Source organism: Girardinichthys multiradiatus, chromosome 9 (assembly GCF_021462225.1).
Source record: "Girardinichthys multiradiatus isolate DD_20200921_A chromosome 9, DD_fGirMul_XY1, whole genome shotgun sequence".
Taxonomy (NCBI): Eukaryota; Metazoa; Chordata; class Actinopteri; order Cyprinodontiformes; family Goodeidae; genus Girardinichthys; species Girardinichthys multiradiatus.
In genome coordinates this window covers 30,825,657-30,853,602 of record NC_061802.1, presented here as the reverse complement: position 1 = coordinate 30,853,602, position 27,946 = coordinate 30,825,657, and the positions used below count along the sequence as shown (strand labels likewise).

Genomic DNA, 27,946 nt, shown 5'->3' with positions numbered 1-27,946 from the left:
CTAGAAACTACAATGATTGGGATACCTCTCTCTGTCAGATTGACCATAACCACTGGAAAAGAGAGGGGGTCATACAGGTAGCAGAAATGGAGGGTGTGTTTGCACCTCAACCATAACTGAGCCGGTTTAGGCTAAACCTGACTCCATCCAACAGGGAGGGAGGAAGACGGAGGTAAAAATAAGGAAGATAGCTCAGGATAACCAGGTAGTTCACACATTAAACAGTTGTTCATGAATTACACTGGCATAAACTGCCAATTATTTTGAAACTGAAACAATCCCTCACCTCTCCTGGCAGCATAGTCCTGACAGGACATGTTGGGGACATCACAGTAAAGTCCAGTCCACCCCATCTGACAGCGGCAGGTCCAGGACGTAGCTGTCTGAGAGCAGGTGCCACCGTTTTCACATTTAACCTGGTTGCACAGGTTCACATAGTTCTGCAAACAAAAAAACAAGGAGCGTTTACAATGCCAGTATTACAGCTCAAAGTAAACCAAGCAGATCCACAACATCTAACATCCTGAAAAAACCAATTGTCTCTTTATAACCAAAGAAATATGTGCAGCTCCTCATTTGCAGGAGCAACCAAACACTTTACCTGACAGTGCTGTCCACTGTATCCCAGAGGACAGGTGCAGCGGTAAGTCCCCAGGCCGTCTGTGCAGGTGCCTCCGTTCTTACAGGGCTGGGATTCACATTCGTTCTCCTCAAACTCACAGTACTTCCCGTAAAAACCAGGCCGGCAATGGCAGGAAAAGGTGTTAATATCATCAATGCAAGTGCCATTATTGAGACAGGAGCTGGAGAGAAAATTAACAGGAAAGTAATGTTTTTTAATATGAAAATAATACACAAGTCAGAATGCCCAGATCGATACCATGAATATTTGCATTAATTCAACCTTGTCTTCCTCTTTTGTAAAAAACCCAGTATACATACGATACTTCTTCTTCTTATGATATGAATTTAATATAAAATTCACCTGATAAGGATAAATTGCTGAATATTTATTATCTGTAGTAACACAGTGACTGTATGGATAAAAAGTTGCTCACCTCTCAGTGCATTCGAGAATGTTGTGCTCACACTGGATTCCGTTAAACCCCGGTGGGCACTTGCACACGAAGCTGTTCATGTGGTCGCGGCATACGCCGTCATTCCTGCAGGGCTGGCTGGCACACTCGTTCACATCAGTCTCGCAGCGCTCCCCTTCGAAACCTGGGCGGCAGTCGCAGGAGAAACTCGCCACTTCGTCCACACACATGCCTCCATTCAGGCACGGATCTAGACAGGGCAAAGTTGGGGAAATAGAGGTGTTCTCTGACCAAAATTATCATTCAAACACTTTTCAGAACTCAATTAAATCTTTATTTATCCCTTCATAGATCTTAGGAACATTTTGCTTTTGAGGTATTTTAGCTGCGTTGTATGGATATTGGTCAAATTCGCCAGAAGACGTAATTTTGTTTTTTAATTTTTCATGTTTTTTTTAATTCCATAGTGGGTTGTGGGGAAGCTGGTGCCTATCTCCAGCAGTCTATGGGCGGGAGGCAGGGTTCACCCTGGACAGGTTGCCAGTCCATCGCAGGGCAACACACAAACAACCATGAACACACTCATCTGCTGCCAATCATTAATCCTTTATTTTTGTTTGGTCTTTATCTATAAATAGAGGGGATCTAAGTAAATATACTGACATTTCCACTTCAAACTATATTATTCATAGTGGTTTTAAAAGAAAAAAATATATATACAAATTATATACAAAAAAGTATATACAAAATACAGCTGTTTGTTGGGACCCTAACATTTTAGTTTTTTCCCAATCTGACACTGCAGAAAGAACTAATTATCAATAGGAATCAATGTTGCTACTTTTCACTCATCCATCTCAGGGAATAATAATTATAATAAGCAAATACTTTATTTAAATCTATTTTATCTAAATTATTTTAGTATTTTTAAATTTATTAAACTGTGTAGCATAGTACACATAGTAACATTCAAAGGAATAAAACCCCCATAAATATATATAATAAGACATGTATATTTGAGACTGAAGTAGTTTTGAAGGACTGACATGTTTACAGTGGAGAAAATATCAATATACAACATTTTTACAGCAGTTTTTGGAGAAGATGTTAGGATTTTAATAATAGTTTACAATCTGCACTTTTGATGCTCATGCTTCAGTGATAACTTTGTAAGGTCTCTAAAAACCCAAGACTAAAATGACCAGTTCAAGCACATTCAAAATGAAACAATAAATCAGAAAAGGGCTAAAGGTTCTGAGTATCACTGAAAATGAGGTGAATAAACTAGGTTTAGTTAAACTCACTTGGTGAGCAGTCGTTGACGTTTATCTGACAGTTGTGTCCACTGTATCCACGTTGACATTTACACATGTAGCTTCCATTGCTGTTAATGCAGCGACCACCGTTCAGGCAGGGGTTCTTCAAGCATTCGTTTACGTCTTCATTGCAGCGTTTTCCTATTTGGAGAAAAAAATGTTGTTAGCAAAGCAAGCAGCATTTGAGTTGTGCACAATAACAAATATCTGTCCCTAACAGGTACCTTGCCAGCCAGGTCGACACCGGCAGGTATAAGAAGTGTAATCTGCAGACGGGAGGCAAACTCCTCCCCTCTCACATGGATGGGAGGCACAGGGAACCTGCTCCACTTCGCAGTGCTTTCCTGTTTTCAAAAAAAAAACATTCAAGTTGTCCCATTTCCATCTGGCAAACCCTGGTTTTACAAGTTGGTGTAAATATAACATTACTAACCTGTGAATGGTGGACTACACTGGCATGTGTAACTGTTGATCCCATCTCTACAAATGCCTTTGTTCAGACATGGCTCTGATGCACACTCATCTACGTTCTTTTCACAGTTGACACCTAACAAGAGAAGAGATAACTCACCACTCATTTGTCACATCTCCCTAAATATTAGAGGACAGTTTCATCTACTTCATAAAACTGTCCTGTAATTTCTTGAAATACTGAGGAATGAGAACAACATTAAGAGGTTCCATGGATGTATTATTTGCTTAATCTATTCATTGTATTACCTCTGAATCCTGGTTTGCACTGGCAGGTGTAGCCATTTAGTCGGTCCTGGCAGATGCCGCCGTTGGAGCACGGGTTTGGCAGGCACTCGTTCTTTTCCTGCTCACAGTGTAGCCCCACCCAACCAGGCTTACACTCACATCGGTACCTTGATAAGACGGAAACCAGTGATTCAGAATGTGAAGTCGGTGTGTTTCTGCACCTTAGCCATTAAACTGATCACCGTGTGTGAAATATGACATGTTACAGTTTATTGTACAAATTTGGAAAAGCAAATTCCTCTTTACGTTTGATTCACCAAAACAAAAATACATTTAAAACTTCTGGACAAGATGAGTTGATGGTAGCTTTCTTTTAGGTGGGACATGATGCTGTTTGTTCACTAATGATCTCTAACAAACCTCTGAGGCCTTTAGAGGGTATATACTTTGATCAAATTACACACAGGTGGACTATTTACCAATGAGATGACTTCTGAGGGCAGCTGGTTGCACTGGACTTGATTTACAAGTATCTGATGAAAATGGGCTAAATCCTTATAGCCCATTTTTCAGATATTTGTGAAATATATCCATACATCCTTTTCTTCTACTTAATAGTAATACTTAAAATGGGAAAAAGTGACCGCTGCCTTTCGTTTGATAATTATAAGATGAAATCAGATTTTAAGATTTAGCAGCTGATACAGACTTATTCTTATTGTCACAACAAGCTATGTTCCCCAGTGTTTCTCTTTTTTGTCATTATTCTTCAGGAAATTCTTTTCTCTTACTGGAAACTCTTAGGTTCACCACAGTGGACGATTTATGAGTCTTTTCCTACCAAGTTTCTTGTGAGAAGCAGTCTCTTAAGATTCTCTAAGAGCAGTCTTAATTTGTTTTAACTTAATGTTGCAAATCTGTGCTGACACACACGTGACATACTTTTCCACCTCTTTACTCTAGTTTGATTACAGTGTTTGATTCAAGAAGCCGCATCTACCTGTTGATCTCAATGAGTGAAAACATGTTCAGGCATTGTCGGTATTAATAGAAAAAAATATTTAGTATGAGTATACAATGAACTCATATTTCTGTTTCTAATGGATCTTTGCTTCCAGAAACAGATTCAGTATGTGTGAAGGCAGCATACAAAGGAGTTAGAACAAGTTTAGCAAACGGAAACTTTAAATGTTTCTTTTGATTATTTTAAGTGTGTTAACTAATGTTCCTAGGTACTGTTTGGCATTAAAGCCCTGAAATAAGCAGTTTTTCTTACCCATGCTGCTGTTCGATACAATCTCCATGATCACAAGGCTGAGAAGCGCAGTGATCAGTCCCCGAAAGGCACAGGGGGCCATAGGTGCTGGGTGGGCACAGGCACTGGAACCCATTCACCATATCCTTGCAGGTTCCCCCACTCATACATGGGTTTGACTCGCACTCATTGATGTTGACATCACATCGATCTCCTGTTGGAGAGTTATTCAGACGTCAGCGACATCAGAAGTATAGTGGCCTACTGCAACTCAAACTGTATCGATCATTATAACTGATTTTATTCAGGCACAAAGCAAATACATACCTGTGTATCCAGGGTAGCACACGCATTTGTACTCATTGATGCCATCTTGGCACTCTCCGTTCTTACAAGGGAAGCTGTCACAGTCATTCTCATTTACCTCACAGTTAATACCTGAAGCAGAAAGAAATGCAAAGATGAAGTCAAATAATTTAACAAACCTGTTTTGTGTCAATAAATACGACTTGCAGACTTTTAGAAATCAGACAGTAAAAGCGTCGTGTTGATTGCTGATGTGAAATAAGTATAGGCTGAAGTTAGAGGAAACACTGAAAAATATCTCTGTGCAAACTGATAATGTTTTAGATTATACCACCAGGGGGCGTGGGACTCCAAATAAAGGGCATTTAGCAAGACCTTATAAAAGAGGAACTGAAACAGACTTCAAGTAAAACACAGGGATGTTGCAAGAACAGCATTAGTGCTTAACATTATTGGAACGCTTACTAAAGGTGAAGTGAGAAATAGAAAACAGAAATAAAGGGAAGGCACAACAGAGGAGAGGAAGTGGAGTACAAAACCTTACAGGGCGACCTGACAACAGGCTTAGTGCAGTAAAGACTATTCAGTCTTTAGTACCAGGTCCAAGGGTGGTACTTAACCAAATTATCCAATTATCTGGAGTTTTAAAATGCTCCACAAGCCAAAGTTTTTTTGTTATGCAACAATTATTTGGCAAATGGCAGTTTTTCACAAAAGGAATATTCAACGTTCTCCTTTAAACGGAAAAATGGAATCTCCTTATACACAAAGTAAATGTCTGGCAGATAAAAACTGCCTTCATGATCACAACATTTTTGACCATAGGTCTCTCATTAGTGTTTTCTATGGGTGTATTCACACCTGCCACATTCGGTCCGCTTTATTTATTTATTTTTTTATGTGTCCGTATCGCAGAGTGCCACTCAGAATTGTTGTCTGAGTGCCGAGAAGAAGCCCGAGAGATTTACTTTGACAAGCGAAGCATTACGGCTTCGCCATAATGCTTCGCTTGATATGAACATAAACATCTTTATTAGACATTGATTTGGGATTATTTCAAATGCAACGGACACAGAGACGGAAATAAAAGGGGAAAAAAAAGAAAGAAAGGGAGAGGTAGGGCAAAAAGGTAAAAGGGAGAGAAGGAGATAAGAGCAGAGAGAAAGAATGATAAAAGAAATAGAACACCCTATAAGACTGCTTCTACACGTGCAGAAAGAGAGAAAAAAAACCAACAATCGTATATACAACAACATTACTAAAAAGTACACGGTAATACAAGATGCATTTAGTGGTATCTGCAGCTGAATGTAGAGTATAACCATGTATCTCTAAACACCAGAATTCACCTCATCTGTGGGTGTATGTGTGAGCGCGCTTGTGTATATCAGGTTTCTCCATTAGAATATTCAGTGGGGGGAGTGAGGACTCACAGACCCGCCCCCCAGGACGCGAGGCAGACACGGAGGAGTCTGGACCCCCTGACCCCACACCAAGACGGGATTACCTCACTCACTATGCAGTCCCCGGCAGGCAGCATACACCATGCCTCTGGAAACACACAACATCACCGCCACTGCAACGTCAGCCCAGGGAGAACCACCAACCAGCTCAGCTCTCCAACCCAGCCAATCCAAATGCCGAAAATGGACGCAACTGACATCTCCCAACTGTTTAGATATTCACCTCTAAGTCGGCGCCACAGATTGCTAATAGCAAAAACCAGACGCCACAGAGACGGCTTCTTCCCCTAGCCTGTCCCTCGGGTGAACATGTAAAAGTTAAAGTGCCTAGATCGATACCAGGATTGTTTGCACTAATTCAACCTCGTCTTTTGTAAAAACACCGTATAGTTACATATTTACGAAAAAACCTTTATTTTTATTTCCTTTTATATATTTAAATTTAAAACGTCTTCATTGAGAGCAAAGCAGAACTGAAGTCAAATTCCTTGTTTGTGTGCACAAACTTGGCGAATAACACTGTTTCTGAATAAAGAGAGTAGAAAAAAACAACCCATTTGGTCAACTTTTCAAACAGCTCAAGGACTTACCAGAGGTTCCAGGTAGACAGTTACACTGGTACGCATCAACCAAGTCAATACAGCGCCCCCGATTTTGGCATGGGTTGCTGAGGCACTCCTGGACCTGGATGTTACAGATGGAGCCAGTGTACCCAGAGCTGCAGTCACAAGAGTAGGTGGCAATGCCATCCTTACACACACCGTGGTGACAAGGAGGTGGATCACAGTCATTTATGTTCTCCTCACAAAGAAAACCAGTAAACCCTGTGGAGAAAAGTTCTTGTTAAAGCAACAACAGGAGAAGTTTGGCTATGGAACAAAGGAGGAATTCAGGTAGTTTTGTAATTCAAGCCAAACTTTATGCTTTGGTTATTCGCCTTCACCTTCTGTACATTCACAATCATATCCGTTGGGTCGGTCGACGCACTTGGCTCCATTTAAACAGGGCGTGCTGGAACACTCATCTATGTCTATTTGACACATTTCTCCACTGAAACCTGAGGGCATTTTACAGAAAAGCAAGCTGATATTAGCAATGTACTAAACAAGGTGTGCAAAACTTTAAAATGACTTTGGTCTGTCAGAGAAATGGATAAAACCAGCTTTGTGCCACACTGACCTGCTGGGCACTGGCAAACAAAACGGCTGACCTGGTCCACACATTTACCCTGGTTCAGACAGGGGGAGCTCATACACTCATTCACGTCAATCTCACAATGAGTCCCCTCAAATCCTGTAAGTATTTAGGGAAAACACACATTTTTTTGAGTGGATTTACATCAAGGTATATAAAAACAAGGCACTAAAACAACAAAGGTCTTCTTTTTTATTAACCACTCCACCTGTATGAAATCACTTTACGTTTCCAGACAAAATAAAAATGGTTTTATTGCTTTTACTGAAATAAAGATATTAGAAGTACAATCTTGGTGGACTTATGTTGTCTGAATGCTTTCATAGCAAAAATATGTTTTTTTTTTTAAGTTGGACACACTATGTTTAGCTGTCTGTTGAAGGCAAACAAAAACAAAGACAGACAATTCGAACAAGCTACACTTTGCTGTTTCTTTCTCAACTCGTTTGGTAATTTTCAGTTTCTTAAGAAAGTTACCGGGCATGCAGATACAGGTGTATTCCCCGATACGATCCAGACATGTGCCATCATTCAGGCAGGGGCTGGAAGCACATTCGTTGACATCCTGTTCACAGCGAGGCCCAGAGTAACCTCTCACGCATTTACAGGTGAAGGAGCCATCAGTGTTCTTACATTGACCGCCATGCTCGCATGGGTTGGGACCTGATGACCAAACAGAAGGAGAAATTTAAACAAATACATTAAACTGCTTAGAAAGTTAAGCAGGGAAACATTTTCAGACACTGTCTCACCAATGTCGCATTCATTTCTGTCTTCGTTACAGGTGCTGCCTTTATAGCCCGGAGGACAGTTACAGTTGAACATCCCGGTGATGGGGTTGGTGTCACAATGTGAGCCCTCTCTGCAGGGGTTACTGATGCAGGCATCATCTTTATGGCAGAGCAAACCTGACAAAAGACAACATGTTAGGACTTTTTTTGTAAAAAATGTCTTTAGCCATATGAAGAAAAAAAAGTAAGAAACTTGAGATACTACTGCCAGGACTCCTGCCTGTACTGGCTGTACTGACAAAAAGGACTGCCCAGAGATGTTATGCTCCATCCAGATCCAAAAATGAGCCACCAGTCAAGATTACAAAAATGTAACTATACACTGCTCAAAAAAAAAAAGAGAACAATTAAACAACACAATATAACTCCAAGTAAATCAAACAGTCCACTCAGGAAGCAACACTGATTGACAATCAATTTCTCACAGCTATTGTACAAATGGAATAGACAATAGGGGGAAATCTTTGGCGATTATCAAGACACACTCAATAAAGGAGTGGTTCTGCAGGTGGGGACCACAGACCACTTCTCAGTATCTATGCTTTCTGGCTGACGGTTTGGTCACTTTTGAATGTTGGTGGTGCTTTCACACTCGTGGTAGCATGAGACGGACTCTACAACCCACACAAGTGGCTCAGGTAGTGCAGCTCATCCAGGATGGCACATCAATGCGAGCTGTGGCAAGGTTTGCTGTAGTGTCCAGAGCCTAGAGGCGCTACCAGGAGACAGACCAGTACACCAGGAGACGTGGAGGAGGCCGTAGGAGGCAACCAACCCAGCAGCAGGACCGCTACCTCCGCCTTTGTACAAGGAGGAACAGGAGGAGCACTGCCAGAGCCCTGCTAAATGACCTCCAGCAGGCCACAAATGTGCATGTGTCTGCACAAACGGTTAGAAACCGACTCCATGAGGATGGTATGAGGTCCCGACGTCCACAAATGGGGGTTGTGCTCACAGTCCAACACCGTGCAGGACGCTTGGCATTTGCCAGAGAACACCAGGATTGACAAATTTGCCACTGGCGCCCTGTGCTCTTCACAGATGAAAGCAGGTTCACACTGAGCACATGTGACAGACGTGACAGAGTCTGGAGACACCGTGGAGAGCGATCTGCTGCCTGCAACATCCTTCAGCATGACTGGTTTGGCAGTGGGTCAGTAATGGTGTGGGGTGGCATTTCTTTCCATGAGCTCACCAGAAGTAGCCTGACTGCCATTAGGTACCGAGATGAGATCCTCAGACCCCTTGTGAGATCAGACCTGAATCCGATTGAGATCATCTGGGACATCATGTCTCGCTCCATCCACCAACGTCACGTTGCACCACAGACTGTCCAGGAGTTAGCGGATGCTTTAGTCCAGGTCTGGGAGGAGATCCCTCAGGAGACCATCCACCGTCTCATCAGGAGCATGCCCAGACGTTGTAGGGAGGTCATACACAATACTGAGCCTCATTTTGACTGGTTTTAAGGACATTACATCAAAGTTGGATCAGCCTCTAGTGTGTTTTTCCACTTTAATTTTGTGTGTGACTCCAAATCCAGGCCTCCATTGAAATAAATTTGATTTCCATTGATGATTTTTGTGTGATTTTGTTTTCAGCACATTCAGCTTTGTACAGAACAAAGTATTCAATGAAAATATTTCATTCATTCAGATCTAGGATTGAGAGTTCCCTTTATTTTTTTGAGCAGTGTATATTACGTTGTGTAATTTTTCTATCACCTTGTCCTCTCTACTTTTATGACTTTCCATTTTCTCTTCTGTGTTTCTATTTTTATGCTTGTTATTATTGTAATACATGTTGTTGTTTTTAATCTGTGACAGTTGTTATAAATAAAGTCTATTTGGTTACTTTCCTTAAATCACCCTCTCATACTATTCTGCATAACAGTCACTTGAAAGCTACCAAACTTAGTGGGTTCTTTGAATCAGTCAAAATAAAAATAATAAAATAAAAGCTCTAGGTAACATTAGAACTGTAATAACCAATATTTTATACTATTTTTGTAGCAGGGAGGAGAAAATATTGCTTTTCTGTGTTAAATAGAAGCATATAGCTCATGTTCTCCATTATAACGTGATATTTTTACTGGAGGTTATCACACAGGCCCAAGTCTAATTTGATAATAGTGTCATTTGCTGTCATTTCTAAGTTATTAACAATAACCTGGTTTAATTAGTTCCCCTAAGTACACCAGCATGCTCCTTCAACAAGATAAAAACTTCCTTTTCAAAGAAGAAATATTTCAAAAATATTTAGTTCACTCTATCTTCTCAATATAAGCACACCTGTCTTTCCGTGGGGACAGAGACAGATAAAAGAGGCAACACGGTCGATGCAGGTGGAGCCTGGGCTGCATGCGGCTGTCATGCAGTCATCAATGTTCTCAGAGCAGTCGGGGCCGCTCCAGCCATTGACGCACACGCAGACGTAGCTGCCGATCAGGTTGCTGCACGTGCCACCGTTCTGGCAAGTATTCGGCTGCAGCCGACACTCGTCCACATCCTCCGTGCAGTGCTGACCTGTGGATGGGAAATAATGAAGATGAGGAAGTGTTAAATTGAAACACTCTGGGTACCAACTTTCAACAGAATTGAGGTAGCCCGCATTTCTGGTAAAATAACAAAACCGATGAAGCACTTCCAGAAGGAAGTTGCTCTGGACAAAGATTGAAAATATATAAACACTTTAATTTTCCCACAGTGCCTTACTTTGTTTAAGATATCTTATTTCATAGTTTCGTTGGTTGTGTTTCCGCTGGCTGGTTTAAAACTCATTTCATGCAGATTATGTGTTTATTTGTATAGATATAATCAATTGTTACAAATATATAGTATTATTAAAGCCATGAGTCTAAAAGGAGACAATCGGTCACAGACCAGATCTGGGAAGGGGAATAATTTAACCACCGCTACAGAAAACATACAATCCAAAAACAAAAAAGCTCTTACCAGTCCACTCTGGAGGACACTGACAGTTATAAGTATTGACTCCATCTATACACGTTCCTCCATTTGCACACTGATGTCCAGGACAGTCATTAATGTTACTCTCACAGTTGGTGCCATTAAAACCTAGCATCAGTGAAATACAGAGGCATCTGTTAAAATATGGTGCTCATCGTTGTAATTATGCATCTGTTATGAAAGACAATCATTGTGTACATTTATTTTAATATAAGGTATGTCTACATGTCCTGGTACAGTATAAACAGTGAATGTATGTGTTTGCTGTGTCCGCTAGCTAACTGCAACTTGCTGCTATGTGTCTAATACAACACAACCACCTAGATCAAACAGTTTGCACCTCAAACAACAGAGTGTAAGAATTAAAAACCTCAAGTGCTACTGTTATTTATTCATAAATACCAGCCACAGAGTTACAATTTTATATTGAGTTTTATTTCTTCTCCTGATGTAAACATCTCTCACTAAGTGTGCGGTGGCGGTTTTATCTTTCTTTTGTTGTGATACAAACTTACCTGGAAGGCAGTGGCAGGAGTAGGTGGTTTCAGAGGTCTGGTGGCAGGTGCCTCCGTTCAGACACGGTGAAGGTGAGCAAGGGATGTATGAACTCTCACAGTGGAGGCCCGTGAACCCTGGTTTACAGATACACCTGGAGCAAAGGCAGAGTCCGTTTCATTTAATTCACTTCCTCAGCCTCAGCAGAAAACGTCTGCTATTCCTTGAAGAAAAATATTTGGAAGTAGCAACATTTTTTTCCCCATCTGATCACTGTAAACTCACTTGTAAGAGCCAGGGGTGTTGACACACTCGCCTTCATTCTGGCAGGGATTGGGTGTGTCTGCACATTCATTTGTGTCATTAAGGCAGCGGGGACCTTTGTAGCCAGGAGGACAGGAACAGGTGTAACTACCACCGGGCAGAGAACTACACCTTCCACCGTTGGCACAGGGACTCGAGAGACAGCTGTCCTCATGCTCACAGCGTGGACCTGGGAATTGTGGGGAGAAAGTGCTTAACGTTGGAGCTTTAGCTGTCCTTAGGCTCTTTAGGAAAAGTGACTACCTACAGATGTTTAGTAAAACAATGCAAATCCAAGTTGTACTATTAAGGGTTTGTTACCTTTATCACACAGTTCATATGGTTTAAAGTCATTTTCAATGAGATACCTGGGAAATGCCTTTTTTCCTGGTTGTATGGACCAGAATAGCTGCTCACTGCCAGTCAGCTGTCTTAAAGAAAGCTACAACACTTTTCCTTTGTTCACGAGAAAGACAGATTTTGCTGTTTGGAAATGTCTCCAGGGAAAAAAAGGACAGATAGGTGTGCACCCTAAAGGAGTACCACCCATCCCTCATATTAAGGTGATGCTTGTTTAAAACCACAGTTGCCAAACTATGAGCATCATGTGTGTTAAAAAGCAAACTGTAGGCTGGCTACCCGAGCACATGGCTCACTAACCCCGAGTCGGCCGTGGCACACGGCCGTTCACACTGGGCCTGGTTCTGCTGGAATTGGCGCTATATAAATAAAACTGAATTGAATTAATTAAGAGTGAATGTCATATTGTTAGACTTGTGTTACTCTAAAGAGAGCAGGACAATGGAAAGGTCTAATATTCTGTACAACAAGTGTGTTTCTTTGACAACTACAACATTTAGTAGGCATTTTTTCCATATTGTCGCTTGAATCTTTGTAGAAAAAATACAAACAAACAATCAATAAATGCTTATTGTTTTGTTATTATGTTTATTATAGCAGTAATAATCAATAGGCTATATTGTTACAGCAGTTGTGAGGTGCATTAGTATTAAATTTTTTGGTTGAAATAAAAGCAAGTTTTATATTTGCTGTGGTATTTTTACTATAGGTTCCCATTTCTTGAGAATCTCATACAGTTCCATGACTAATGCCCCATTAGTGTTTCTCATAAAGTACGTTTGAGATTTGGGCAACATTTTATTTAAATAATAGGCTGGTGAAAGTAGTGAAGGTGGGCAACAGAGGGCCCAATGCAAAAAAAAAAAAAAGAGAAGCAAATAATCTTTGTGTTTTCAGTCACATTTTTAGCTTAGCGGTGACTCAAAACTGACATTTAAGGGGAAAATACAACTGATTAGGCAATCAGAGCTGTTTCAAAATCTTTGATGGAATTTTCATGTTTTTCTCTTCATAAGCTCTCCTCTTTTTGTAAGATGCTGAGACAGTCAAATACAATAGCTGAAACTGTTTAGGGAAGTTTTCAGTGAGTTAAAACAATTAGCTCAGAAAATTACAACTTTAAAGTTCCAGAAGCAACATAAAATAAATACATAGAGACCTAGGTTTTTAAGAATTTTGCTGGTGGCTTGTCTTGCACCAACTAGTTCTGGGAAGTGATCAAAAAGTTAATGAAACATCATCCTCACCTGTCCATCCTCTGGTGCACTCACACTTGTACTTGACGAGGGACAGCAAGGCACAGACACCCTTGTTGGCACACGGATTGTTTGGATAACACGTGGAGTTCTGGGGAGTCTGGCACTGCTGTCCAGTGAAGCCCAAAGGGCAGGTGCAGGAGGCGCTACCCGGAACAGGTACACCAGCTGACATGGACACAGAACAGTTCCCCCCATTCATGCAGTATCCTGGTTGACAAGGGTTGCTGTGCTGACAGTACTCTCCCAGAAAGCCTGGAGCACACCTGTACACACATAAAAAAACATGGATATTAGTGATCAAACACACAAAAGCACAAAGGAATTAAAGCAAACCAGCACTCAGTGCAGATAATACAAAAAAAACATGAAGTGAATAAGAAGACAATTGTGTAAGAGTGCTTTAAAGAGACGCAAACAGACAAAACAAGAGAGTTTCAGTTAGGTGGATGTAGTACACCACATCAGACAACTGCTACCACGTGCTGCAAGTATCATCTGCAAAACAAATCCTGTTCTAAAACACACATAAAAGAGCACCAGTAAATACTTGTTTTAATGACCTTCTGCTTCTATAAAGTGGCCTAAAGAGCAGTATGTGGGGAACCACATCCCTGTAAGAGAATTAGTTAAATGTGTGGTTGATCCTGAAGAGAAAGTGGTGCTCAGTCAGTTTGAACATTTAAGGGTTAATTGACTTTGTTTATTTAAAGCCTGTTGTTCTGTTTGAGTGGTTTGCATTTTGCTCTATGACCTTTATCCACACCTATGACCGAAAGAGCAGACAGGAATACGTACCCTAACCCTAAAATTGCTACAGGAAGTGCTGTGAACCCCGAGCTGTTGCCCTGTGAATCGTCCTCAGAGAAAACACAGAGGACTGGTCCTGTGGAAGGGTTAACCTGGGCCACTAGTGACAATGACAAGTTAAAAAGCAGAAGGATATGGAGTAAGATGACATGGTAGTGGCTGGCTATGCCTGGCGGAAACCAAAAACAAAAGCTAAATGAAATTTGCAAAACATTTTAACATCTTATAACAAGTTATTCAAGTTATAGATTTCATTCAACTAAAAAACAAATTGTAATTGTTGTGGTGTTTTCCTAATTACACTCTACAAATTCTAATTCATCAGCCTTTTAGTTTGATTTCTTTCTTTTTTCAGTAAAGTGATTCATCCACATGCTGGGCAGCTTGGAGACATTTATAATGTTGCACAGTGTGTCCACCAGGGATCTTATCTGGGACAAGGTTCCCTTTGTGACTTTCTATTCCTCTGTTATTTCTTAGTCACTCCCACTCTCACTCATTACTTCTCTATGCGAGGCAGTTTTTGGTCAGAGATAGTATACTGTTAGTGACAAAAATGTCTGTAGTCTGGTAATTTCCTGTGTATGCTGCACAGATTCGTCATCTTTGTGTCTGCAGCGGCACATGGTAGACATGCTGTCTGGGGACCGTGGGCGACAGAGCAACCTGCTGCCTCTTTCTGAGGCCTCTAAACTTTCCTCCCTTGAGGAGCTCAGGTAACACAATAGGGGGCAGAGATACATGTTGCAGGGACTGACACACGTAAATACACACGGGTATGTTAACATCTCATTTTAAATAATTTTACAAACAAACAGATTGGTAAAACATTTAAAAAAAATAAGGAGAAGAAGCAGAAAACGGTGCTGGAACGTTTAAATGAGGTAGTGGAGTAGAGAATTGTGAGAAATTCAGTCTAACATATAGTTAAAATTTGCTGCTCCACCCCAAAGCAGCTTGAAACTATTAGGTTGTAAGCACATGGGAATGGAGGGGAGTTATGAATCATGTCAAAGCAAAAGCTCACAGATCGATCACATCCTAGAAACTTCTGCCTGGTACCATATGTGAGTCACCAAAAAGTCTTCTCAACAACAAACATCTGACAGTGAAGTCGTACTCTAATTGAGCCTGTTTACACATGTAATCTGCAAAGGCACTAGCTTATAAACAGGCCTAAAAAAAAGTCCTGAGCAATATGCCTATTCTTCTGCTTTTCAGTCTCTTTAGGCTAGAGATGCACCAATAAACCAGCCAGCGACAGTAGTCAGACAATTTTCAATTGATCGGCTCTGAGCAGTTAAACACTGATAAATCACATTGTTTTCCCCTATATTCAGTCTACAAGAGCATCACCTAACAGCATGAACCTTACTAGCCTTTTTTTGAGTATATTAAAAAATATGAAAAAGGTTAGGCACATGCTTGATGCATAAGTGGGGATAATCTGGTAGTTCCTTCATTTTCTGTTAGATTCAAAACTAGTACCTCTATCAAGGCACCTGCAGCTGATTTTTACTCTCTTCTACTCTTTTAAATGTTATAACCCTTAAAAATGACACCAGCAGATGAATGTCAGACCTCAAGGAAAACTGGAAAGCAGTATTAGCCTGGAAAAGCCAGGTCCATGTCTATGCATTAAACAACAAAAAAAAAAAAGCTCTGGACATCCGACCCCCTAATAGGTAGTGTTTCCCCCCTTTGCCTGAAATAAATTCAGTCTCTGACACCAGCCATTGCCCCAGTGTTAGATGTTTGAGGGGTTTCTTGCATTCGCAGCCCATTTCACCCCACAGCGTCTCAGTGAGATCAACGTTTGGCTTTGACTCGGTCCTGGACTTTCGGTTTCTTAGTTTTCAGCCGGTCCTTGGTGGATTTGCCGGTATAATTTAGGTAATGTTTTTTACAGATGGCCTGACCTTTTCCTCTGGAACCTTCTGATACAAGGTAATATTGGTGGATTCTATGACGGTGAGCTGGTATGGTCTTACAGCAGCAAAGCATCAACAAATCATGTCAACTCCAGTTCTGTCTTTCATACCTGGTATGAGACTCTTCTACTGGAATGCTGTATCTGGTTTATGACAAACAACTTCTAAATAATTTGGTTTTTGACGTATCGGTACAGAGAACATTATTCCAAAAGCTCTGGCCATTGTGGACATTCTCTCTGGCAAACTTCAGTCTGGTCTTTAAATTTCCTCCTTGTACACAAATGCTTTTATACCAACAATAGTAAAGGTCTGCTGCTGTGGTCGAACTTTCATTGACGTTCAGACCTAGATATGTTGGCATAAGGTGCTACAACCTTCTTTATGAAGGCCTCAGACAGCTAATCATGGTGTCCACTCTCACTTCATCGGTCAGGAGCACACGAAACGACACTTCTGAGGGTTACACAGGGCAAACCTCCTTCAAAACGCAGAGTAATGATGTTCTAATCATGTGCAACCCGTGGTAGGCCTGTGTTTCATTTTAGCCATTTTATACGGGAACATATGTTTTGGTGTCCAAATGTATATCTCACCATAAATGTAATTCCTTTTTTTACAATTTACAGAATATTCTAGTGTTTTTTGTTTATTTGTGTTATATTACTTTCCCAGTATTGTTAAAATTCATCTAAAAATCCATACATCTAACATGTTACAAAAATCCACAAACTGACATAGGATGTCCTAACTTTTCAAAGTGACTGTATAAATGTCAAAGGAAAATGCTGGATAAGAGAGACTTGTTTGTTTATATTTGTTTAAACTTGTGGGACCTATAGACGATAATAAAACAAACAACACCAACGTGACCGGTGTTTTATGGAAATATGATTTGATATTCTAAAAAGTTCCCTTGAAAAGGTCAGTTACGTAAATAGTGTCGTGAAGTCAGTACACAGGCAGACAAGATGAGTGATGTGAAATCTTCAAAAACAAGACAAATTTCAGATTAGACGAGGTCACAGTCAATCAGTCCCTGTCTCTGTATCAGCTAGGCTGAATCGCAGCGCACGAGTAATCAAGACGACACATAAATACACAGAGAGACACCCCCCCACCCAGTCTGACTCCCCACTGTAAACACAAACACAGCTTGGTCATGATATCACAACAAGACGGCTGTCCTGGGAATAAAGCTTGCTCGTTTTTGTTCGGGCCACCTCTACGGCCCGTGTCCTAGAGTAATGACACGGCCTTCTGCCCTGCAACATATATCACATTAGCAGAGTGTCACACAAAGGACCCGGTGTCCTGATTAATTCAAGGTTTACCTTTTACACTTACAAAGAAATGAGCCAAATCTTCAAAGTGAGGTGATAACACCTCATGAGGCATAGGAACTTGAAGATGTTTTAAATCAGCGGGTTTGCTGGTGATTTATTATATTCTCTGTGTTGTTTCAGGGAGCAGAGCTCCTCAATGGCTATAACATCTGTTCTGGAGGTCTCTTTGAACTCAGCCCCACCTGTCAAGAATTAGTTGCTTGTCAGGGATCTTTGTGAAAATGTAAAAGTGCTGACAGGAAAGATGCATGGTAGGCTCTATTAAAATTCAATCGGTGCTATCTAGCCACTGTTGACAGAGCTAAACGCAGTGGCGTCAGGAAACGATACCCTGTCCGTCAGGTTTCGCAGCCAGATAGAGAGCTCATTATTAGCGGCTGGCTTTATCACTAGAGCCAGAGGCAAACAGACATGGCTGTGCATGATTCACATTATTGTGAGGGAGTGGTGTCTCACGGAGGAAGCTCTAACCAAATACTCTGTCACACACTCCGTGGTTAAAAACAACATTGGTCCCAATGTGATTCTTTTGAAAAATGTCTAAAGCTACGCTAAAGTCAAATATTTCCCCACAAATCAATGGACAGAAACGTTTGCACACCAACACCTCTGCTTTTATAAAACATGCCAGCAGAGAAAGTTGCGGCCTCAGTCATCTATGGCTTTCTTTGTTTTACTTCAGGAGGCCTTTTTTTTTTTCCCTCTTCTTCTCTCCGTCCCTCGTTTACTGCTGTTTCCAGCAGCCCCTCTATCCCTCTCTTTCTTACTCCTCCACCTCTCATTTCTAGCCCACTCTTGAGGTGTCAGGTTTCTACAGCTGGTTCACATTAGCACCCCCATCTTATGCACACCCCTTCTTCACCCTCTCCCTGTACTCCTTCATTTTCTTCGTTCCCTTGCTGACCTCTGCCTGTCCTGGCTAGCTGTAGGGGGTTTTCAGTGAGCGGTGAACTAACACATCTTATATCACTAAGCTCTTTTGTTCCCAGTTCCTCTCTCCAAAGATTTTCTTCTGTCTGATTGTATTACTGCCAAATGTTTCCACCTACATTGCTATCCTTACCTACAGTCGAGCCGCCCCCACCTCCTCTTGCTACCATTCCATTCTCAGCTATGGTTAATAACTTGTTGAACCACTGTGGCCCGTCATGAAGACTTGGTGTTAGGGAAGTATGACAGAGTATAAACCAGATCAATCCCTCACTTGACTGGAGCACAGGTGGCCTAATTCACTGAGTTTTTTTTAACAAAGATGCATGAAAATCATGCAACATTTAAGTTTAAAAACACAAATAAAGCAAACATTAGTAATGAGGAAATCAATCATCCGGTCAGTTTCCCTGGACCAACTCTCATTGGTGATTTGCAAGTCAAATAGATGTTTTTTTTCATAGAAAATTAAATGCAGCAAAAAGGAAAAAGCTTCTTATTTATAAATGGATGAAAAACGTCTGTATTTGAAGCAGTTTTTAAGTAATAAGCTCACTATTTCTTTAGTTTCCCGCCTTTTTAAAACACAGATGCAGCAAACGGTACCGACTAATTTTCCCATGATTGGCTCTGATCAGCAGATCAAGCGATGAGAAATTACTTTCAAATTCATAAAATGCATCAATTAAGAACTTCCATCATAACTCAACCAACAGTTCTTTCATGCACTAGTTTGGGATATGTGCTTTGGTGCATAAATGTGGATGTTTGGGTGATTCATACATTTTCTGTTGGATTCAAAACTATTTGTTAAATAAGGTTTACATAACATTAGATCCCTGACCCAAAAAAAAAAACAAAACACAAATCTGATGTTAAAAATTGAAAATGGCACGTCAGACCTCAAACACCACCAAAACTCAGAATGGGACAGGAAGCACCTAATTGGTGTTAACCTACACTAACATTTCTAGTTTAATAGACAATTTGCTGCTGTTGATGAAAAGTTACTGCAACGTTTTAAACTACATACACTAATATCCATGGCATGAAAAACCCGTCAGATACAATAAAAACATCCAACATCAGCATAATTTCAAACATGATAAATGCTTGAAAGCTGCATCTAAAAGGCCCTGAGTGGTTCAGTCTATAGCAGCTGCTGAATAAAGGAGGGCAACAGAAACATAAACTACAATTCAACTCATATTTTACTTCAATAATAACTTTCCTTTTCATAATTTGGAGGTGAGTTATTGCCACACTATAATTTACCAACATTTACTTCTCGTTTTCAAACAAAAGAGCACAAAATGCCACTGTGGGTTTGGAGGGTTGGGTGGGCTCAAGGTTTTCTTGTCAAAGTTACTCAAATCAAACGACGACCAAAGATAAAACGAAGAGTGTAACATGAGGTGGAATTAAAAAGCCAAGAAAAGTAAAGGGAGCGCAAGACATACCAGAAAGAAAAGGAAGTCAGGCAAGCAGACTAAAACCATCAACGCTGACCAGAAAAAGGAGTGTCGTCTAGGGTGGAGTCCACACTAGCATGGAGTGGTAAAAATCACAGGCCATGTTTAGAAATGCATCCAAAAAGACTCTTCGTAGTTGCCGCGGTACACAGCACAAGTCCAATTCAGCCTGCGAATGTTCCTAGTGCCCGTTTCTGGATGTTGCTCTATCATTATCCTGTTCCTGTGGTTGTTTAAAGTCAAGTTTCCAACAATGGGTCGGTCGGCAGATGAAAGCTCCACATCTAATTTTACGCTATGCATAGTCCTCCACTGGCTAAATTGGAAATACACAAAAAAAACCTGACGGTTGGCTCTAAGTGTACAGAATGACAGCATATGATAGCTTAGAAACTGAAAAAAAAAGCTGTAGATTTTTGAGACAGTCTCTGTCTGAATGTTTGCCTGCTGAACAAGAAAATCAAAGACATGTAAAACGTTTTTAAAAGGTGTCTCTTAATTTGTTATTTCTGTTACACTGGAAAATGTGTTTTTGCCAATTGGATTTTCAGGAGATATAAAAAAAAATATAAAAAGACTTTGTTATAAATGAATGTTATTTTAAAAGTTCATTTGCAATAAATGTAAAACTTACTTTAAAGAACAGTGATGTGAATATGTTGTTGCTATTTGTTCCTCCCATCTCCTCTCTGCTGATAAGGCCACTTTTCCTTTAACTAGATTTAGGATTCTAGGTAGAACGCTTCAAAATTAAATTGCATACAAATCTCAAATTTTTTTCCATTTCAAAGTACGTTTTTTTTTATTTGTTATTTGGCTCCCTTCATCATATGACCCTGGTGACACATCCAGCTCAGCAGGGACTGACCCCAGCTGGGATTAATGTAATTTAAAATATTTCAGGGAAGCCCATTAACTAGGATTTTTAAGTTGAAACAACATTACTACAGCACAGCCAAATAAAAACTCATCATCATCATCATGCATGTATGGACAATTAGAGACCTTATGACAAAAAAGAGGTACGTTTAACCTCAAAGTGTCGCATTTATGTGTGACAGAGGGCCACTTGTCATTGCACTGCATGTGGGTTTATGGTCTGGTTGCTACATTCCCCACAGCTTTGAAAGTCTTCCCCTTTGTGAGGAATCCAAATATTCGTGTACAGCTTCCGGTCCAGTGGAACTTTACAAGACAAAGGGCATAAGGGCAAATGATACAGCTACATAAGGTTGGTGCAATGCTGTTTGGCACTAATGAAATGTCACGCACATGAGTCATGCAAAACTAAAATGCAGACATCCAAATATTGAAATCATGCACTAACTGAGAGCTAGGCATTTATGTGGCAGCATATGAGCTGGCTCTCAGCTCAGGGTGCCCCGAATGTCCTGATACAACAGCAGAGAAGAGCTCAAGCACACATTTACAATCAAACTCTTATCATTGTGGTTCCCGTCTGGACCACAAGTTCACTGCTGCTTGTTGAGCTGTGGAAAGAAGATAAATCTTGGGAGTGTAAGATTAAGAAATCACTGCTTTGGCTTACAGTCCCCTACTTTTGGATGTGGGGACTTTTGTCAGAATCATATGATGAAACCATTTCAAAAACCTAGTGTGGATGCCTAAAAGGTATGTATGTGTGTGAGTCTGACGGGCACTTCAGCTCTAAAAAGTCTTCTGGGATTTTATTTGGTGACTAATAGAAAAAACAACAGAGGAAAAGAAAGTTCAGCACAAAGCTCATAAAGCCATAAGATACAAAATGCAGATAAAGGAGTGATTATTAAAAACACTGACTAAAGATGTATGATCCTTTAACCCCCTCTACAGTTAGGAAATAGTCACGCAAAGATTAATACCAGGTGATTTGTCTAGAGGCATCTGAATCCCTACAGCAGTGGGACGGACTGAGAAATGGATGGCTGAGTGACAGATTGATGAAGGAGGCTAGGCAAGAAGGGAAATTATACTCCCCTCTCCACTTCTCCCTGGTCTCCCATCCCCCCTGCCTGACAGTCTCTCATCATTAGTAAGGAGTTGTGCTCTGAGCTATTCCTTCTCAAATTACCTAAAAGGAGACATCCTCTTTTGTTTTGGCCCTTTCTCTTCCTCTGCCTCCCCTGCAGGTTAATTCTACCTGTCAGATCAAACAGGGAGTAGACCCACAAAACATCATAAATCTCTTCAAATATCCTGTTGAAAAACTTTGCAAACCAAAAAAAAAAACCTTTTCACAAAATGAGAGGAAGGAAGAAGTAATCAGTTTGCACCAAAGCCAAGACAAGACAAGGAGGTGTTGTTCAGGAGATCCGATGAACATGGTGTGCAGCCTCATGCTCAAGTTAAACATGAATCCTCAGTGACCTGAATACAAAACCATTGTTTTACTTCTGTTACCATGTGCCCTGTTCACTTCGATGTCATTTTCAAATGCCTACTATTGAAGCTGACATTCATAAATCCTCGCAGCGACTTATTTGTAGCATGCACCTTTCACACCTAAAGCTGATGGTTTGTAGTTTCACCGGTTAGACAGCTTTTCCTGCACCCTGCCCTGCACAAGCAGCCAACTGACTTCTCCCACAGACGGTAATTTTCTGTAGCAAAGTTCTTCGCTCTATGAAAAGACGATTGCATATGCGAGACAATTCCACGACATTGTCAGATCTTTTGGGAAAGAGTCCTAGTTTATGCCATTGCATTGTAGGCACATATCTAATTATCTTCGAATGGAAGCAGAAAAGTTTTCTTTTAAATGAAAGTTTAAAAAAAACAAGAGATAATTCTCAAAATCTCATGACTAAAATATGAGCTCGGCTGAATTTTGAGAATGCACTGGGGTGCTGTATGTCAGTGAAGCCATGCAGAACTGGGATCAGCACCTCCTTCTTCTACCTCCCTTCCTTTCTACCTGCCAAGGATCTTCACATGTGATACTCAAACACCACATTTGTGTATTAACCTAATGCAGACAGAGCTCTGAGCAGTCTTAAAAAAACCTCACTTCACCTAGCATTCAGATATATTCAAACCCCTTTTCTATATTTTGTCACATTACAACCACACACCTCATTGTAGCTTACTGGGATTTCATGTGATAGAGCAACACAGAGTAGTGCACAACTGTGAAGTGGAAAAACACAATATCTGATTTTTGAGGGCTTTTCTGTCTCATGAAATGACCTTGGCTTTCTTTCAACGATGGTTTTCTTCCAGAAAGACTAGATTTGTGGAGTGCAGTTATCTAACAGTTGTCCTCTCAACAAATTCTCCCAACTAAGTGGTGGATCTATGTAGCTCCTCCAGAGTTAGCTATGGACGTTTTAGCTGGTTCCCTGGTTCCATGATGAGAGGATGGATTGAATAGCATTCTGTGGCATTTTCAAACCTTGGGAAATAGTAGTATAACCTAACTTTGCTTTAAACTTGCTCTAAACTTTTCTGGCCCCTTAGTCCTTATGATATGGTTTGTCTTGTAATGTTCCCTAACAAACCTAACACCCATCTAACACGATAGCTTATTAGCTGTATTCTGAAGGCATTTGGCTGCACTAGATTATATTTATGGTTAACAAAATAAGGTTAAATACCCATGTGCTTCACAGTCTACAGATTTTGTATTAATTAAAATGTTGAAAAAAATTAACCTTTTCCATCCACTTTATAGCTATGCTCCACTTTGTAACATTTTTGACAATACATGGAAACTTTAACCTGTCCAAATATCTCTCAATACACTGAATAACTAGATTGAACAACAGTTTCCCTCCATAGCACAGTTGCTTTCTGCCCAATTTAGCCTCTCTCCTTAGTAGTAGAGATTGAGATAATCAAATAGAATCAACAAAACCCCATAAACCAGGTAAACATATAACTGATCACAACACCAACGCAAACATGCTTAAATACTGCAGTTTTATAAGCAGAAGATCCCAAAGGCTAGTTGACATAAAACCCATAAGAGGGAATAAATTGATGCCAACTGAAAACAATTCAAAACTCAAAACGCCACACAATTATTTATCTGTGGTTTTAGATTATTTTTTTCAAATAAAGTAATTGTGTGTATTTTCTGGCTTTGGCTTTTCATATTAAAGGATTATTCATTTATTCAGTTACTCTGTTTGAACCCCACTAGGATCCATGTGATATTGTAGCTGGTTGATGTCAAAAGGCTGCACAGACTGTTTCACTAGCTTTAATTTGCAGCAGAGTCTAATAAACACATAATCAGATTTTTGCACAATGTGTCTTTTGAAAGACAACGCAGTAGAGACAGAACTCCAGAGGCAACTGTGCGCACATGGGTACGTACCCTATGTCTGTTTGATAATGTACATGTTGTTCATTTTGGCTTGTAAACAGCAGGAAAAAAAATCCGCTAGTTAATCAGTATAACACTAGGCCTGCGCTCTGTCAGCTGACTCTTCTATGTTCAGAAACTCCTGTTTGTATGTCCTGAGGGCTGCTAGCCAGTCTACCTAAAGATGCACTGATCACAACTTGTTGGCCATTCAAAATAGTTTTCCTAGTCTTTCTGCCATGAGCAGCCATTTATTATTGAGATGTGGAAAAGAGGTGACAACACTTTGTGTGCGTAAAACAGGGGTTTTTTGTTCTACAACAAAGACAAAATGACATTTTAAACCGGCATGGTCAGTCAAGCTAAAAATCATCCAATTCTGGTCAACATCCTTTGCTTCTCTGGCTCCACCATGTTTACCAATTTATCTCATTCCCATCCTCAGGTCTTGTGTGTGTCGATACACACAGAGGAGTGTAACTGATCTGAGTGTGGCTTTAGAGTGATTTAATTGTAAAGAACAGGTTACCTAATGCTTGTTTGTTCCACTGAAAACACAGTTGCAAATATAAGGCCAAGTCTTTTTTGGTGGCTTGTTTAAAGATGTCTGCCAACATAACAGTTTTAACACAATGAATGTCCTTTAGGTGGTCATCCCAACCATCTCTTATCTCTTGGGACTTAAGAAGCTGCATGAAGGTCACAGAATGTCATACCCATACCATCTTTACTTCAGACGTTAGGTATGATTGAGACTTGAATTTTAAATAAAAATCCTTCTTCTGCCTTGAACAATGCAATAATTTACTAGAAATGAAATGTAAGTGCCTTGATTTCTCATCAGAGGAATGAGAAAGCCTAGCTGACTCCAACAAGGCTTTATTCTCACACACATGCAAAGTGACAACAGGTAACTGCACCTGCAGGAAAAAAATGTTTATTTGACCTTCAGTTAAACAGAAAATTGCCTGATAGTGATTAAGAGCTGTAGGTTTTATCTTCACGTTCTACAATGGCAGCCAACATTCCAAAAGCTCTGGGAACAGACACGTTGCAGCATTCTCATCACATCTGATGAAACACGATCAGGTTCATGAACCCACTATGGCACGTTTTTGTTGGGAATTGGGCCTGGGAGTGGCAACAGAATTAAAAAGAAAGCCCAGACCTAATTACAAACTAGGCTAAGTCGTCAAAAAGTAGTCATTTTTACACTCTTTACATTACAGTACATTTCCTACATGGTCTGATTACTTCAGTAGCAGGAAACAAAGTGACTTTTAGCTTTTAGCTGACACAGACTTGGCACTCTTTGATAGATAACTTCAATTTCCTTTGGATTTGGATAGTTTCACATAGTTTCCATAAATCTTGTTTGCAATGAATATGCCTCCTTGCTGTTCTGGCATTATTAGGAGTAGGAGGGAGTAAATATGTTTAGACCTCCCTAAGCTAAAGGGTTACTGCAACAAGATAGTACCCAACATAACCCCCAACAAATTGGTTTTGTTCCCAGGGCTTATGGACTTGGTCAGACAAAGCAGAGCGTCGATCAAACAAAACCTCATGATCCCCTGAAGAGGCTGGGGTTGATCTAGAAGCCATATTTATGGCTTGGGCTTTTATAGTCAACTATTAATACAATGGGTGTTTACCTCTGTGCACAGATCACAGTGTGAACTGCAGAAATTAAGCTGCAAAGCTTGTGTTTGGTGGTGCATCTAGCCAGAGGATCTTACCTGCAGTATTCGGTGCCATTGTCATAGGTCAGGCATGTCGCGTTGTTAACACAAGGCGCCTTATCATCCACACACTGCAGAGCTGCAACAGACGTGAGTCACGTTAGACAATCAGAGTAACACTCACATTAACTTGCTGCTAAAGGTTCCAAAATATTGGAAAAATGTGCAATTAATTCTAAATCAGAACAATATTTCTGATAAATAACAAAACTAAACAGTCCTCTTCCAACTGTAATAATATTAGAGATTTGACAGTTCTCACAGCTTCACAGTGCAACAAAAAGTAGCAGTTTCAGAAACACTGATTTCCTTATTGAAATTCAAATATTGGTGTATAATGAGAATGACTCATTTATCACCTCCTCTGAATAAATTAGATGATTTTCCATTATATGCTGCAGTTCGTGTTTTTCTTCTAGACAAAGTAGCACAGAGATTATATGACAATTTTCATTTTCTTATTCAATAAAATAGCTAAATATTTTATGTATACCCATTGATACAAGATATATTGATACTCAGTGAAAAGATTTTCCTACAAGGAGAAACATCGAAGCTAGAACTAAGTTCAAATTAAACTTGGCATTGATCATTACCCCTGAAAGTCTTTTAAAGAAAATGGCAAGATCCCAAAAGCTTGGTCTAAATCTTCCTCCTTTGCTTATTTTAGCAGCAGCATAAGGCAGAAGACTCTGCAAAGCCATCCTGGAACAAGTCATCGACCATAAGCAAGCTGGATGGCTAGGCAGAGGAAAACAAAATAGACCTTGACGAAGACAACATAGCCCAACTATTCCCCTTCCACTGAAACACTGACTGCCAGACACATCAGCCACTGTGCCTTCAAGCCACCAGATACACGTGGCTGAAGAGGTCCTCATGCGCACCAAGCCAAGACAACATGCCAAACCACAGTGGAGTTTTCACATTTCATCTATTAATGTTATAAGGCTGGAAAGCAAAGCCTGATGGGTGTTTTTGTTAAGAAAACTTGGATGAATTATAACCAGTGGTTATATAGTATTTTATTTTCTAAGTAACCTCAGATGTATTCAAATTTTTTTTTTTTTATAAAACACGAGGGTAGGTCAGCTGATTTTGAAGAAATCATGTCTTCGCAAAACAGTCATTGCATTACAGGAAGTGCACTCAGCAGTTGTGTTACTTCCTGCACCTAGATTAATCTCAATGTCACTCAACTTAGGAAGTCCTTATGATGACACAAACACCAATATTTGTCCTGTTTTCTGTAGCTATGCAGTGTCAGAGGTGGGGACACATTTTATTGCAAAGGTCTATGGATGATGCATCTCTGAACTGCTGAGACCAGAAAGCAACTGCAAGCTAATGGTTTAGTGTGGCAAACAGACATACCCGTTTAGACATGGAGATCCAATACATAAACCCCTATGAAATTTATAATCCCAACAGGCCTCTACACACTCACAGACACTCACCCTGCATGTGCACTCTACTAGATCTATTTTTTGCAAAAAAGTGATGTAAAGGTCATCTTACTACTGATGCATAACAAAACACCAAAGAAAATACTTTGCTATTTTAGGACTATTGAACGTCAAGCAGATCATACAAATACTGTAAGAATAGTGAAAGGAAATAGAATTGTATTTAAATCAAAGTTTTTACGTATCAGGACAGGGGAAGTATTACAATTAGTTAATTAACTCAAACTCAGATAAATAGCAAATGACATTACACTAACAAAACAGAGCCAAAAGGCAAACGCAAATCCCTCATGGTTTCAGCAGGTAAGTAGAAGTCAGGTGTTGCTCGATTAACTGCTCATTGCCAAGTGTATGCATTTTAACAGGAGCAAAAGCCTGAACGTTTTGCTGCTCTCAGACATTGAGGAATGTGGTAATAAAATGGCAAGAAGCAAAATGCATCAGTAATAATTAGAGATCAATCAGGGTTTTCCGGGCTGATAGTGATTTCTGTTTTTTT

General features: G+C 40.2%; 1 protein-coding gene across 1 annotated transcript in view; it reads right to left on the bottom strand.

The window, feature by feature from the left end:
• The window catches only part of notch2 (notch receptor 2), a 51,082-nt gene that overhangs the window by 12,105 nt on the left and 11,031 nt on the right, over positions 1-27,946 (bottom strand). Inside the window, 20 exon segments of the mRNA XM_047374297.1 lie at positions 287-440; positions 602-803; positions 1,059-1,287; positions 2,342-2,494; positions 2,578-2,697; positions 2,787-2,900; positions 3,074-3,219; positions 4,329-4,521; positions 4,635-4,745; positions 6,667-6,900; positions 7,020-7,133; positions 7,256-7,369; positions 7,748-7,933; positions 8,023-8,178; positions 10,353-10,586; positions 11,016-11,138; positions 11,546-11,679; positions 11,811-12,018; positions 13,436-13,710; positions 25,979-26,060. Of these exon segments, the coding sequence (XP_047230253.1) occupies positions 287-440; positions 602-803; positions 1,059-1,287; positions 2,342-2,494; positions 2,578-2,697; positions 2,787-2,900; positions 3,074-3,219; positions 4,329-4,521; positions 4,635-4,745; positions 6,667-6,900; positions 7,020-7,133; positions 7,256-7,369; positions 7,748-7,933; positions 8,023-8,178; positions 10,353-10,586; positions 11,016-11,138; positions 11,546-11,679; positions 11,811-12,018; positions 13,436-13,710; positions 25,979-26,060 (3,282 nt within the window).